Here is a 15,660-nt window from a genome sequence, read left to right on the forward strand (position 1 = left end):
GGGCCCCTGCAATGTATCCCAGCAGCCTGGGATACATCTCATCTGGGCCTGGGGATTTATCCACTTTTAAGCCTGCTAAAACTTCCTCCCTCTCAATGCTAATTTGTTCAAGTATATCACAGCCCCCCTCCCTGATTTCTATACTTACATCGTCTGTCTCTGTAGTGAACACAAATGGAAAGTATTCTTTTAAAACATCACCTACGTCTTCCAGCTCCCCACACAGATTGCCACTTTGGTCCCTAATGGGCCCTACTCTTTCCCTGGCTACCCTCTTGCCCCTAACATACTTATAAAACACCTTTGGATTTTCCTTTATTTTACCTGCCAGTATTTTTTCATGCCCCCTCTTCGCTCTCGTAATTTTAACCCCTGCACTTTCTATATTCCTCTAGGGCTTCCGCTGTTTTGAGCCCTTGGTATCTACCATAAGCTTCCCTTTTTTCCCCTTATTCAATCCTGTACATTCCTCAACATCCAGGGTTCTCTGAACTTGTTGTTCCACCCTTCATCTTTATGGGAACATGTTGGCCCTGAACTCTCACTATTTCCTTTTTGAATAACTTCCACTGCTCTGATGTAGATTTTCCTACAAGTAGCTGCCCCCAGTCCAATTTGGCCAGATCCTATCTTTTCATATTAAAATCGGCCTTCCCCCAATTCAGAACCTTTATTTCCAGTCCATCTTTGTCCTTTTCCATAACTAGCTTAAACCTTACTGAGTTATGGTCACTATCAGCGAAATGTTCCCCCGCTGACACTTCTACCACTTGCCCGGCTTCATTCCCTAAAATTAGCTCCAGCACCAGAGACAAGAAAGTCTCTTGTAGGACTTTCTATGTGCTGGCTTAAAAAGCTCTCCTGGATACATTTTAAGAATTCCAACCCTCTAAGCCTTTTACACTAAGACTACCCCAGTTAACGTTGGGGAAGTTGAAATCCCCTACTATAATTACTCTATTATTTTTACACTTCTCTGAGATTTGCCTACATATCTGCCCATCTATCTCTCCCTGACTGTTTGGGGGTCTATAGTACACTCCCAGTAGTGTGATTTCCCCCTTTTTGTGTTTAAGTTCTACCCATATGGCCTCATTTGAGGAGCCTTGTAAGATGTCATCCCTCTTTATTGCAGTAATTGACTCCTTGATCAATATTGCAACACCATCTCCTCTTTTACATCCCCTCCCCCGTCTCACCTGAAGATTCTATCGCTCAGGATATTGAGCTGCCAGTCCTAGCCCCCCCTCAACCATGTCTCCGTCATAGCAATAATATCATATCCTCATGTATTAATCAACACATTCAACTCATCTGCCTTACATGCAAGACTCCTTGCATTAAAATAAATGCAATCCAGCCTTGCCATGCTCCCTTGCATTTTAACTTGACAATATACACTCTGCCTTCCAGACTGATGCAATTTTTCTTCTATGCTTGTCTGTGCATCACCCCCTACTATACCTCTACTCCGTATCCCATCCCTCTGCCAAATTAGTTTAAACCCCCCACCAACAGCACTAGCAAGGATGTTGGTCCCATTCTGGTTCAGGTGCAACCTGTTGGACTTGTACAGGTCCCACCTTCTCCAGAAACGGACCCAGTGATCCAGGAGCCTAAAGCCCTCCCTCCTGCACCAACTCTTCAGCCACGCATTCATCTGCTCTATCCACTTATTCCTATATTCACTAGCACATGGCATCGGGAGTAATCCAGAGATTACAACCTTTGAGGTCCTGCTTTTCAATCAGCTACCTAGCTCCCTAAATTCTTCTTGAAGGACCTTATCTCTCTTTCTATCTATGTCGTTGGTACCAATGTGAACCACGATCTCTCACTATTCAACCTCCCCCTTCAGAATGCCCTGCAGTCTCCCTGGCCCCAGGGAGGCAACACACATTCCTGGAGTCATGTCTGCGGCCGCAGAAATGCCTGTCATTGCTGTCAAACCACCATTGCTCTTCCCCTCTTTCTCCCCCCTCCTTGTGCAGCTGAGCTCTGGCTGCACTCTTCAGAGGAACTGTCACTCTCACCATTTTCCAATACAGAAAACCTGTTCTTGAGTAAGATGCGTTCTGGGGCTTTCCTGTCTACCTGCCTGCCTCCCTTCTTCTGACTAGTGGTCACCCATTCCTTCTCTGACTGCACCTCCTTAAATTGTGGGGTGACCACATCTAAAAACATGCTATCCACGGAACTCTCAGCCTCGCGGAAGCACTGCTCTGCCTCCAGCCGACCCTCAAGCTGGTCAAACCGGTGGCACTGCCTGCAGGTGTGGTCATCCAGACTGCCAGGAGCATTTAAGACTTCCCATATTCTGCAGGCTGTGCAACGCACAGGACTGAGCTCCCCTGCCATACCTTTAGTTAAAATACCCTTACCCTAAATTTAAGCCAAGTAGAAAGTTATTTAAGTTTCTTTCTTTTTTTAAAAAAAAGAAACCGCCCCAAAGTCTCGCTGTTTAAACCGTCCCGAGGTCTCGCTGTTTAAACCGTCCCGAGGTCTCGCTGTTTAAACCGTCCCGAGGTCTCGCTGTTTAAACCGTCCCGAGGTCTCGCTGTTTAAACCGTCCCGAGGTCTCGCTGTTTAAACCGTCCCGAGATCCCGCTGTTTAAACCGTCCCGAGGTCCCGCTGTTTAAACCGTCCCGAGGTCCCGCTGTTTAAACCGTCCCGAGGTCCCGCTGTTTAAACCGTCCCGAGGTCTCGCTGTTTAAACTGTCCCGAGGTCTCGCTGTTTAAACTGTCCCAAGGTCTCACTGTTTAAACTGTTAAAACATCAAACAAGATTCAGATGAATTTATTATTTTACTCTACATATGAAACATGAATAATTTGAATAAAAAGTACATACTTTGACTTTGCTAATGAGGAGAGGTTACACAAAGTGGCCTGGAATGTCAAAGGTTAGGGCACAATTTGTTTAATAGTAGGGTTTTGAAGAATTCACAGGATTATAGAGATATAGATAGAGGGGGAGAGAGAGCGGGAGAGGAGAGAGAGAGCGCGCAAGAGAGAGCGAGAGAGAGAAACATTTTACCCTACCATCTACAAGATGCACTGCAAGACCTCAACAAAGCTCCTTAAACAGCACCTTCCAAACCCACGACCACTACCATCTAGAAAGGCAAGGGCAGCAGATATATGGGAACACCATCACCTGGAAGATCCCCTCCAAGCCACACACCATCTTGACTTGGAAATATATCGTTGTTCTTTCATTGTCACTGGGTCAAAATCCTGGAACTTCCTCCCTAACAGCACTGTAGGTGTACCTGCAACCCGTGGACTGCAGCAGTTCAAGGCAGCAGCTCAAGGCAGCAGCTCACCACCACTTTCTCAAGGGCAATTAGGGATTGGCAATAAGTGCTGGCCTAGCCAGCGATGGCCAGATCCTATGAACGAATTTTAAAAACTCTCCCACAAAGAAGCCATACAGGCTACCTCAGTTAATAAGTTTAAATCGGAGATTGATATATTTTTGCTAACCGAGGATATTGAGCCAAGGCAGGTAAATAGAATTAGGCCACAGATTAGCCATGATCTTAATGAATGATGGAACAGGCTCAAGAGATTGAATAGTCTACCTCCTGTTCCTATGTCCTAATTCCAACATAAGCATAATGAAAACCATGTATAAACACCATAAATATGATACATACAATGTAACTATATCTGCATTTGCGGCTTCTATAGCAATGGTGAGTGGGTCCTTCATTCCTTCATCTAATGCACCTTGATCAGCTCCTCGCTTCAGAAATAAACAAACTTGCCTAAGGTAAAGACACAAAATATAATTGTTTTGATGCAAATTAAATGCACTCAATTTTCCAAACAATTGAATACTGGAATGCATATTTTAATTTATTATTCAAATTTTTCCAATTCAAAGCAGCACAAGGACACAGCACACAAACACAATGGTAAAGTACAGATGTGATCTCTATGCCCCTTGTTTTATCAGTACTATTTTGGGGAGGTACATGATACAGGGCAGGTGCCTTTTCATGGGGTAGAGAATATTGAGAGGCTCTGAATTATCAACACCACCCAAACCTTTTAACAAAGAGAAAATGTTCTGCAGGGTTTTTTTCTGCACACCCCGCACAGTTCCAAAGCATTTACACAACCTTATATTTTACTTTGTTCACTCTTTATTGGTTGTTTTTCTTAATATATTTCTATGGTCCTACCAACTCAGGTACTGTCACATTGTATAAAACATTTATTTGTTGTTACGGTTTTCTAAAAACGCTTTGAAAATAATTTATCAAGTATTGGAGAGGATGAATGGTACATTCCTATTAAGAAAAGGGAAAGTAATAAGCCAGGTAACCTATAAATTGCTAGCAACCATAAGGGATAACATTATTAAACACTTTAACATGGGGAAGCCAGCACAGCCCAGGTAATTAATCAATTTTTAAAGCAAATTACTCAGCTTGATAGTAGATGGCTGAAGGATTAAAAAGCTGAGTAGGAATAAATGAACATGTTTCAGCTTAACAAAGCATAGCCAGTGGCATGCCCAAGGGAACACTAAGGACCTCTCATTCTCCATAACTATAGGACATCCTCATAGTTTTCGACTGAAACAGCACCGAGGAGCCCTAGAAAAACTGAGGTCAATAGGGGTCAAAGGAAAAATCTTCCAATGGCTGCTGCCATACTGAACACAAAGGAAGGTGGTTGTGGTTGAGTTGAAAGGTAATCATTGCAGTCCCAGAACATCACTACAAAAATTTCTCAGGGTCCATGACCCAACCGCCTACTGAGTTGGGGCTGGTGGCAGTTGATTTTACACTGTTCAACCCCATTCACAATTCTTCTGCTCTCAAGTAGCCCAAGTCAGCCTACAGAAGGACCTGAAGAACATTCAAATGGGGCTGACAAATATCAGGTAACAATGACACAACATAAGCTTCAGGTAATGACCATCTCCAACAAGAGAAGGTTTAATCAACTGATGTTCCACAGAATTACATTTGTCAACTCAGCCACCATGGACATTCTGGGGGATGGGTGAGCCCACCACTGACCAGAAGCTTAATGTAATTGCGACAATTCATTACGTTAACTTTCACAGCACCTTTCAGCATCACAACCTCTACCACCAAGGACAAGAGCCACAAGATACTCAAGGACAGTGATTTGCGTTAAAGAATCAATTTTTTGAGTGTGAAAACATGCTACCCTGGATACACTGAAAACCCAAAATCGTCCATATCACAATTCATAAACATCACAAGGGTTTCTTCCACTGCCACCCCATTTGTCAAACTTAAATTTACAGATAGTGTTAGTCTGAACTCATTACGTCTCTCAAAAAATCAGAGTTCTTTGTATTTGCTTCAGATGATTACTATTGTAAAAAAAAAATTCTTATCCAACAACACCTCAAAGCTTAGCCCCCTCTCAAGTTAATCTCCACACTACAAATTACACTAATATTTAGTACATTGAGAGCTCGTTAAGCATAGGGCTGGACTTTATGGCCACACCCCCCTCCCCACCCCCACCAGATGTGTTTTTTGCAGTAGGGCATGCAGTAGGACAGGTGGCTAGCCCACTGACTTCCCAACAAACCCCAGCCTGGTCCTGACAAAACGGTAGGTGTGCATCAAAATCGGCAGCTTGCCTGCCATTTTTAAATAAATAATTAATGGGCAATTGAGTTTGTTACCAAGCTAATTAACCCAAATATTATGCTGTCCATGCCACAATGCAGTTGGTATGCGCAAGCAGGCAGGAGTCAGAAGGCCTTTTTTCCCCCTCAACTTTGTGGAAAAAGTGGGAAGGGCCCACTCTGTTCTTCCACACATAGACTCCAAAACCCACACCCCCAAACTCCTCGGATCCTCAATCCCTCCCGCCCAAAACCCAGGACTTGCCTGGGTCCGGGTGCCATGTCTATCTTCATCTGTGGGCCTACTTACAGTCCCAGCATATCCACTACTCAGTTCTGGCACTGTTGGGACTGCTAGAGTTGCTCTCGTGGGTGCAACTTCCTCCCATTCAGGGGCAGGAATCCCACTGTGAGCTTATTTAACCTGCTGGCAGCATGTTATTGCTGTGGGGTTAGCTTTGTTTTAACTGGTTGCCTGGCATCCGACTTCTGCAACAGGGCAGGGCGCGAGCAATAGGCTCCTCTGTGAAATTCAGACATAGATGTATTGTACCTTTTGTATAATTTTATTTGACTTTATAGGTTTAGTTACCAGTCAGATACCAGTTGGGTTTGGTGAATCTCCTTCTAAATTAGCAACCCCATCCTGTAATGAGACACTTGATGAGGGCCATTTAAAAAAAAATCCCTTCATCATTGCTTAGCACTGTATACATTATCTCCCATTTACCCAATCATACAACAATTCTTAAACTTATGCGCTTAATTGATCCCATTTATTTTGAGATTTTTTTTGTACCTTCAGAAGATTTTAATATTGCACAAGTACCAGCCTTCCTATTGCTTATCAAGAGTGTGAACAGTGGAGGAGAATTCATTGTTATCCTCTTTGGCATTCTCTCATTTGTGTGAACTTTCCGAAATAACTTTTATTGCAAGGCTGTTGATATGGTGTATATGGACTTCCAAAAGGCTTTCGATACAGCCCCACAACAAACTTGTGAGGAAAGTTATAGGTCATGGAATAAAAGGGACAGTAGCAACATGAATACAAAATTGGCTGGGGGATAGGAAACAGAGAGAAATGGTTATGGGTATTTTTCGGGTTGGAAGAAGGTTTGTAGTGGAGTTCCCCAGAGGTCGGTATTGGGAACCTTGCTTTTTCTAATATATATAAATGATCTGATCTTGGTGTGCAGGGGACAATTTCAAAGTTTATGGACGACACAAAAATTGGGAGAATTGTAAACTGGGAGGAGGACAGCGTAGAACTTCAAAAGGACATTGACACACTGGTGGAGCAGGCAGATAGGTGGCAGATGAAGCTCAATGCGGAGAAGTTTGAGGTGATACACTTTGGTACAAAAAACATGGAGAGACAGTATAAAATAAAGGGTGCTATTGTAAAAGGTGTGCAGGAGCAGAGAGACCTGGGTGTATCTGTACATAAGTCGTTAAAGGTGGCAGGATAGGTAGAGAGAGCTGTTTCTAAAGCATACAGTATTCTAGGCTTCATTAATCAGGGCATAGAGTACAAAGGCAGGGAGGTTATGATGAATTTATATAAGACACTGGTTAGACCTCAGCTGGAGTATTGTGTACAGTTCTGGGCGTCACACTGTAGGAGGGATGTGTCATGAAATCATAATAATTCTCATAATGTTATTGTGATTTATTGTAAAAGTAGGTTAACAGTGGGGTTTGGATAGTTTCACTGTGTGTCTGTCTGTGTGTATGGGGTTTAATTGAATTGGAGATAGTTGGTCTGGAGGCTTTGACTTATCAAAGGGAAGCTAGGTTTGAAATGCTAAATACGTAAACATGGCTGAAGTTTTAGAAGGTGAAGTGAGGAGAATTTGCATTTTTAGATAAATCAGGGTGGTTTGAATTTCAAAGAGATGGTAGGATGTTACACCTAGCCAGAGAAGCTAGGTCAGTGTGTTTATTTTTCCCAAAGGTTATTGATAGTATTGGCACCAGGAAAATATTTATATTATGAGAAAAGTAGAGTTCCAAAAACATATGGAAACAATGGAATTTGCATTAAAAGGGAGAAGCATGTATAAAGGAGAAGAGGCTGTGTGTCATAGAAAGGAAGGCATTACAAGATCTACCAGAAGTGTGAAAAGCCTCCATTAAGCTGCTGTCTACAGGAACCAAAGCTGGGAAAAGTCACTTTGAGTTCTACTGTCCAAGGTGTTTGACATGCCTGGATCTGTTTAAATCTATTTTTTACCGTTGCCTTGATGGGGGGGTGTAACCGGAAGCCAGATTAATTAGGGGTTTTAGGAGTTATTATAGTGGTAATTTGTAGATCTATGTATGTGTTTGAAATCTTTTCTTTTGTTACTAAATGTTTAATTTAGTTTTCTAAAAAATCTCTAGAGTCTTGGTAGACTTATTACTACTGAATTCAGGGCACGTCTCTCGAAGTAAAATACAAATTGCAAAATTGTTGTGACCATGTGATCAAGTTTCCCTCGTGTATTTGATCCACCTGGCACATATCATCTGCCACGCCACAACAGAATGTGAACGCATTGGAGAGTGCAGAAGAGGTTTATGAGAATGGTTCCAGGGATAAGACACTTCAGTTATGAGGTAAGATTGGAGAAGTTGGGACTGTCTTCCTTGGAGAGGAGAAGGCTAAGAGGAGACTTGATAGAAGTTTTCAAAATCATGAGGGGTCTGGACAGAGTAAATAGGGAGAAACTGTTTCTGCTTGTAAATGGATCGAGAACCAGTGGGCTCAGCTTTTTGTGTTTTGGAAGAGAAGCAAGTGCGAGGTGAGAAAAACTTTTTCACACAAAAGAGTAGTTAGGGTTTGGAATGCATTGCCTGGAAGTGTGGTGGAGGCATGTTCAACTGAGGCATTCAAGAGGGCATTGGATGATTATTTAAGTAGAAACAACGTGCAAGGTTATGGGGAAAAGGAAGGAGTTTGGCACTAAGTTAAAATGCTCAGAGAGCCAGTGCAGACACAATGGGCCAAATGGCCTCCTGCTATACCGTAACAATTCTGTAATAACCAAGTCTTGTATCATTTCCACCACCCCCCCAAAGTTCAGTAATAACGTCCTTTTGAAAATAGAAAAGGAGGTTTATCCATTAAACTTCCAATAATGATAAAAGTTATCTTAGAATATACATATATTTATAGATTTGCCCACTAAGATTTACCTAGAATTGACTATGAATTATGTACTTTTTGAAGGCTCTTCCAAAGTACACAACAATCTTGAAGCATGTTTTTGCACGGAAACAAAATAACATCTGGCCTTAAAGCATCAATCAGCTTATTGCATTATATTAGGCATAAAGAAAGAAACAAACATGTTTCACACAAGTGAAGGTAAACAAGTTTGTTACCCAGTATGCCCCAAGATGGTGGCATGATGTAGTGGTCCTCTGCCATGACAGTCTCTGTGGTTCACATCTGCTCCATTCTGTAGCAGAAATTCACAAGCAACCAAAGAGCCCTGTGATAAGAGAGATAACTTCAAGATCCAAACTTAGCATAGATAAAAGTATATTGAAACATTAATCAATAAGCAGTAGAGAGAAAAAGAGAAAGGGAAAAAAAAAACAGAACAAGGGGAAAAAAGCATAAAAGGGGACGAACAAGTGTTTGCTGAAACACTATATTACAGTCTTGTGGTTAATTTTATTATGACAGGGACAAATACAATTTCCCTGTAGCATGCCTTGAAATAGGACTATTTTGAATCAAGTGGTAAAATCATGAGGGCACGTCACTGACTTGGGCCATTGGTGCCAATCCAGATACTTACAAGTATATCTCTGCATATTTAGAAATTATTTTTAAAAACTAATTAGTATACTTTATGAAGAGGAACACAAGCGTCTGTAACCAGGCTTTAATAAATCTAAGGCACCAGAAGATGTCGATAACCAATTTTCAATTTTAGGACTCAGTACATAGTTTCTAACCCGTGTAATATTTTGCAGACTAAGTTAAGGATAATAATACACAAGTTCTCTGTAATCTTCCTAGAATTTTTGCCCCTTCCTATTTACTCAATTCATTCTTTTTCTCTTCACAATTTTCTTGCCACTGCCAACTCATCTGCATTTAGGAAAGGAAAACATTCAAGGCTGTAGGTGTTTCCATCAATACTTTTCTATGGCCAACTGGTTAAGAGTATTATTTAATTGGAATAAAGGAAATATCAATATTCCCTGGCTGTAGTAAATTATCTGGAAGTGAGTTATTCCACCAAAAAACCAAGATGAAAAGTAGATGGATGGATTGATGAGCTTGACCTGTAATATTCTTTTATTTTGATTTGCACTTGATCCTCTGATTTCATTAGATTCTAACTAAACCACAATATTTTCTGTTCTCTTAATACAGGTTTGGCAGGAGTGGTGGGGGTTGGAGGAAGCTAAGAGCCAACCTACCCCCAACACAGCCTGAATAAGAGGAGTTGCTTTATTATCTTCAGCATTAACCCAGTTCACATCAGCTCCATGGGCTAAAGCTTCTGCCATATCAGGAAGACTTCGAACATGCGCAGCTTTATATAGCTGCAATCCAGGTGAAATAATTTTCTCTTCATCAAAAATGGACGCGTTCCTTCCACCTCCCTCTCTAATAGATGCTTCCAAAATTTCTAAAGAAGCGAGAAAAAATATCTTCAGTATACTGTGATCAGAGGTTATAAAGTTGCAGATACTTAAGTCTTCTTGCTACTGACATTGTATTCTAAATATATTTAATATTCAACACATTTCTGATTCAACTCAAAATACTCAATTTAGAGACATACTGTACTTTTAATGAACAAAGTTCAGGTTAGAATGAATTGAATTCTAACTACATAGAAGTTAGCTGAGTATATATGTGTAGGAGTAGTAGTGTAGGAGAACACAAGATGGATATGCATCTAAATGTAATGTTATTAATTTATGCAACTAATATTCACCTTGGCCAATCTTACCAACCTGGTTCAGGTAAGTTGTTATTGGAAATGACAGACATTACCACATCCTTGCTGCCCTCAGAGCTATTTGGCACACCAGTGTCTGAATTTTTTACTCCTTAAAGAAAAAGACAAGTTAAATAAGATGGACTATGTCAAACCCATTATAACTCTTCCAGTTTTACTTGATATAACAAGGTTTCTGTGAATGTGATTAATACATCATCTGAACAGAAAGCTGATGGAATGTTTTGCATCAAGTTATAAGTGATATTTGTTTATTATAATGAAGGAATTATTTTATCCAACCTACAGAAAAGACGCTTTAAATCTTAAACCAAAATGTTACTTAGAATCAGAATAGAACAACACAAATCCTGTATTTTGAATTAAATAAACTGAAGAAGTTTATCTTTATTTTACTTTACATTCCAGTGATGCATGAGGATCTGTAAGCCTTAAAGAAACAGACTTTACCTTTTTGCTGCTACAATATTTTACTAATGTACAAATGAATGACAAACATAGGATGCTTATCATATTGAGATAAAGTTTACACTGATGAAAAACAAATCACAAATGAGAAAACACCATGATTCAAAATGAATCATCCCAACATTCACAAAATCAGTTCATGTTACTTTTTTGCAATATCCAATCTAGTTAACAATGAAATACGCCAGCTACAAATACAAGGGAAAAATCAAATGCAGGATGGAAAATGCCACTTGAACAAATAATACTTTTAAATACGCTCAGGGAGGTCAAAATCACAAACAAAAACTCACATATGCAACTGTAAAGTGGAATCAAGCATTGAATGAATTTAGTAGCACAGGCACTGAGAAGCTCTATATGTGCAGTACTTACTGCTACTAGATTTTGAAGAGGTGTCAAAGTAGGAGAATAGCGAGTCCAGCTCATCTGGACAGAAGAGAGACTCCCGACGTGGCTCAGTGTTACTAACAGCAGCTGGTTACATGCATGTTAGCAAAGCAAAGCAGCCATTGAAACAGAGGAAAACAGAGGAAATAGTTTTTAAGATATTCAAAGAAAAATACAAGGAAGAAAACCATAAGATAGATTGTTCGTTAGTAATAGTCTAAAGTGAATTTACTCAGTTTGGCAGACTTAACGGTCAGGATTTTGTGGTAGTGACAATGGCAAAGCCATCAGCAATCGCCGTTATTATTTCTCTGAAACTGACAGCAACTTCTGGAGTCCACACATTTGGAGTTAAACACGGAAATCCAGATGTCACTGTCAGTGATTCCACACTTCTCCATTGGGATGCACTGCTGAAATCTCCATAGATGGAGATCAATTAGAAATCACTGAACTGAATAGAACGTTCCCTTTAATATTGTAAATCCTGCTGGGAAAGTTTCGCCTTGTTAATGGAGTATAACTAGGTTTTTAACAGCATACTAAGTCAGAACTACTGATGAAGAACCTCTGGCTCTGGAAAACTAACCTCACATTTGTATAATGTCAAATTTTTCGATGATAAAATTCCATAGTCTTTCAATAAATTTTTTTAAAGTTTGCATATTTTATTTCAGCTTCTAATTAGTATGCCCAGGATAATCAGGGCATTTTACTTCTTAGTTTGCTATATGAGGATTCTTCACTGTGACTGGCTGCTTACCTGCTTTGATGATATCACCTTTGCTGGACACCTGAAGATCCCACTGACCAGGCACCAGATTCAAATTTGTGTTGGGAAAGGTGAAATCCATGCCACAAAAATTGCTAGATCTTTGTGGGAAGTTTTCTTCAAGGTTAGCAGCCAGCACTGTCACTTCACCGCTGACCACTAAATTGGGCCATTGTATTTATTTACTTTACTACAGGTGAAAAAGACATGGGTCCAGATTATGTAATAATGACAGTGAAACTTTCAGCGCCTGTCATCATTAATCCTCTGAAGCTAACAGCAACTCGTGGAGTCTGCACGTGCGCAGTGAATCAGGAGTTGCTTCAGTGATTGTATGCTTCTCCACAGTGAGCTTTTTACGTTGCCGGAGATTACAATCAAATAAAAAATCACTTAATTGATAAGAACTAGCCTTTTTGTGCTATTAGTCTTGCTGTTAAAATCCTTGAAAAAGTTACACCTTACTGAATGAGGTAGTACACTGTTAAAACCACAGTTACAAGTTCATACTTACAGCTAAGTGTCTCTCTGGTCCTGAAAGGTTAATTTTATATTTGTGACATGTCAGATTTTTCCATTATAATAAAAACATTTTTATAATTTTTTAAAAATTTGTTTATGTTTCAACCTCTATCTTAATCCTATATGTACGTCCCAATCGTTAATTTTGCTATCTGTAAAATTTAATTAAATGTGAAGGATAGTCAGTGCAGTTTATTTCCTGGGTTGCTGTAGAACCAGTTTCAAAATACTCAGGGGTAATGGGCAAATTTAACCTCCAAAGCCCCAAAAACGCCAAGGAAAATTCAATCACGAGGTGAACAGAGAAAAGTTGTGAGTTGATTGAGCAGCTAGCGAGCCTATCAGCAGCAAACATAGGAGAGAAACAGTCTGTGACTGGAGGAGCAGCATGCAGTGGGAAGGTGAATGGCGGTGCAACAGAGCTGCAGCAGGGTGGAGAGGCAGCTGCCAGGAAGGGTGGGTTGGAGAGAGGCTGAGAGGGAGCAGCTGCCTGCCAAGGAGGGATTTTGCTGTGAGGGAGCGGCTGCCTGCTGGGATGTTGGGCTGGGGGGGTGGGAAGGTGGGGTGGGATGGATGTAGTGAGCCTGCCAGGGGGGAGTGTGGTCACAGGAGACCTTCTCCCCCACTTCTCCATCTACAGAAGCAGTAAGCAGGTCACAGCACTGCTGAGAATTTACACCTTTTCATATCTCTGTTTACAGCCTCAATCTGTCAACTTGGACTGGAGCTGAGCACTATCCAGGTAATGGCAGGGAAAGGTTTTGTGGGTCACATCTTCCAGGGGTCTATTGAATCTGATAACTGGACAAGGGCAACTATTATATTATGTAAAGCAGCCAAACAACTTCTGAAGAAATCTTTCAAGTGATTCCACGGATGTTGTATTATTTTATTTTTGTGCCTGAGTCACGAACGACTTACATTTTTATAGTGCTTTTTATGACCTCTGGACATCACAAAATGTTTTACAGTCAATGAAATACTTTGGAAATGTAATCTCTGTTGTAATGAAGGAAATGTAATGAAGTAAATGATCAATTAATTTAGCAGCATTTAGGACTAGGGAGCATAATCTAAAAGTTGAACCAGGTCTTTCAGGATGAAGTGGTAGAAGTTTGGAGCTCTCTTCAGCAAACAGCAATTGACGCTAGATCAATATCAATGTTTGAGCAATTGTTAAATTTAAAGCTGAGATTGAGATCTGAAAAGTGTAGTAGCTGCCTGATTAAAATCTTCCAGCTTTGTGCACATGTGATGAAAACCCATTAGCTGTGGCCTCACCTGTCCACAGAAGCCATGTTTAGGGTGATGACTTTTTGTGCAAGTGTGTGACAGTTATTTTGAAAAACATATGCCTGTTATCTTGTGCCAATTTAAAGACTGTGGTGTCTAGGAAATGAATACTTTTCTTGTGTGTTGTGGCTTTAAGTTTAATGGAAGGGTGATGATTATTGAACATATTGATGAATCATTCTAATTCTGCTTTTTGCAAGCCCTAATACCCCATATGTCAACATAATTATAGAAAGTAATCTTATTATATGACTGCATCACCTAATAAAGGGATTAGTGAGACTGAAAAAAATCAAAAAAGTAGTCTTCAAAAAATATTTGATCCTGGTGAGAATACTTCAATGTGATTGACTGCTTACCCTACTTACTGACATCACTGCTGCTGGACGACTGGAGATCACATGACATGGCTCCAGATTTAAGTGAACATTGGGAAAGGAAAAATCCACATCCCAGAACTCACTGGATTTTGCTGAAAAAAAAGATACATGCTGTCAAAGCTTTTTGTCATGCATTCATCAGGGCGGATACAGGGCTGCCAAATTTCAAAGGAAGCAACAATTTATTCTGCATAAGAAAAGGGTGCTGAATAGTTGGCAAATCAACTGATTGGTCAAGGGGCTGCCATGAAGAGTGTATAAGGGGATCATTATTCCCCATGCTTTTGTTTAATTCAAAAAAAGGCGCAACACCTTGACATGTTCTTCCTATTCGCAGAGGACAGGTCCCTGCGTATGAATATACGTAGCTTCTAGAAAGCGTAAGTGAGCCATGTTGCGAGCCCGACTGATAATCTTCAATTGTTTATCAGTGTAATTCTTAGCACACTTGGGATTGTTTAACAAGTGTTGTCCAATCGCAGAATCACATCTAACATTAGACATTATGTTCTGAGATTCTGCAAACACGATCTGCTCGGAGTATGGTCAACTTCTGCCTATTATGAACAGCCGAAGGAACATGCTGTTTCATACAATCCACTGGACATTGGGGCTTACAACCTACATACTTGGCATAGCACTAGCACTGAAATTCATAAGAATTACACTAACAAGTAATTTAAGATTATCAGTTGGACTCGCAATGTGGCTTACTTACGCTTACTAGAAGCTACATATATCGATACGCAGGGACCTGCCCTCTGCAAGCAAAAAGAACATGCCCAGGCACTGCACCTTTTTGAATTAAACAAAAGCAGGGGGGACAATAGTTCCCTCGTGCATTCTTCATGGCAATGCCTCGACCAGTGTTGACTTGCCAACCAATCAGAACCCTTTTTGCATGCAGTATAAACTATTGCTCCCTTTAAATTTTGGCACTCTTGAGTCTATCCTGCTGAGTGCAAGACTAAAAGCTTCGATAGCAAGTCTCTCTTTGCAGCAATACTCATTCTGTACTACAAAGATTGCTAGATCTTTGTCGGCGGCTTTCTTCGAGGTCAGCGGCGAGTGCTGTCACTGTTAACCACAAAATCTAGGCCATAGTTGTTAGTTATTGGCATTAAAAAAAATGGCAGAAATATGTTTTATACCTTCATTTTATACATAATTCATTTAAACAATGATTTTTTTTCATTACTCATTGGTAGTTCTTAATCTATTTCCGCATGTTACATTATAAA

At 40.4% G+C, this 15,660-nt stretch overlaps 1 protein-coding gene across 5 annotated transcripts in view; it reads right to left on the reverse strand.

Moving 5' to 3' along the window:
- The window catches only part of LOC144693831 (arf-GAP with coiled-coil, ANK repeat and PH domain-containing protein 2-like), a 197,425-nt gene that overhangs the window by 10,495 nt on the left and 171,270 nt on the right, over window positions 1–15,660 (reverse strand). For 4 of the 5 annotated variants that reach the window (XM_078563905.1, XM_078563904.1, XM_078563908.1 and 1 more), the window contains 4 exons: window positions 10,590–10,685; window positions 10,047–10,258; window positions 8,994–9,103; window positions 3,661–3,771 (listed from right to left, as the gene is read on the reverse strand). In XM_078563905.1, the coding sequence (XP_078420031.1) occupies window positions 3,661–3,771; window positions 8,994–9,103; window positions 10,047–10,258; window positions 10,590–10,685 (529 nt within the window). The remainder of the gene's footprint in view (window positions 1–3,660; window positions 3,772–8,993; window positions 9,104–10,046; window positions 10,259–10,589; window positions 10,686–15,660) is intronic. The other variant, XM_078563909.1, reaches the window with a different exon arrangement.

Source organism: Cetorhinus maximus, chromosome 19 (genome assembly GCF_964194155.1).
Source record: "Cetorhinus maximus chromosome 19, sCetMax3.hap1.1, whole genome shotgun sequence".
Lineage (NCBI taxonomy): Eukaryota > Metazoa > Chordata > Chondrichthyes > Lamniformes > Cetorhinidae > Cetorhinus > Cetorhinus maximus.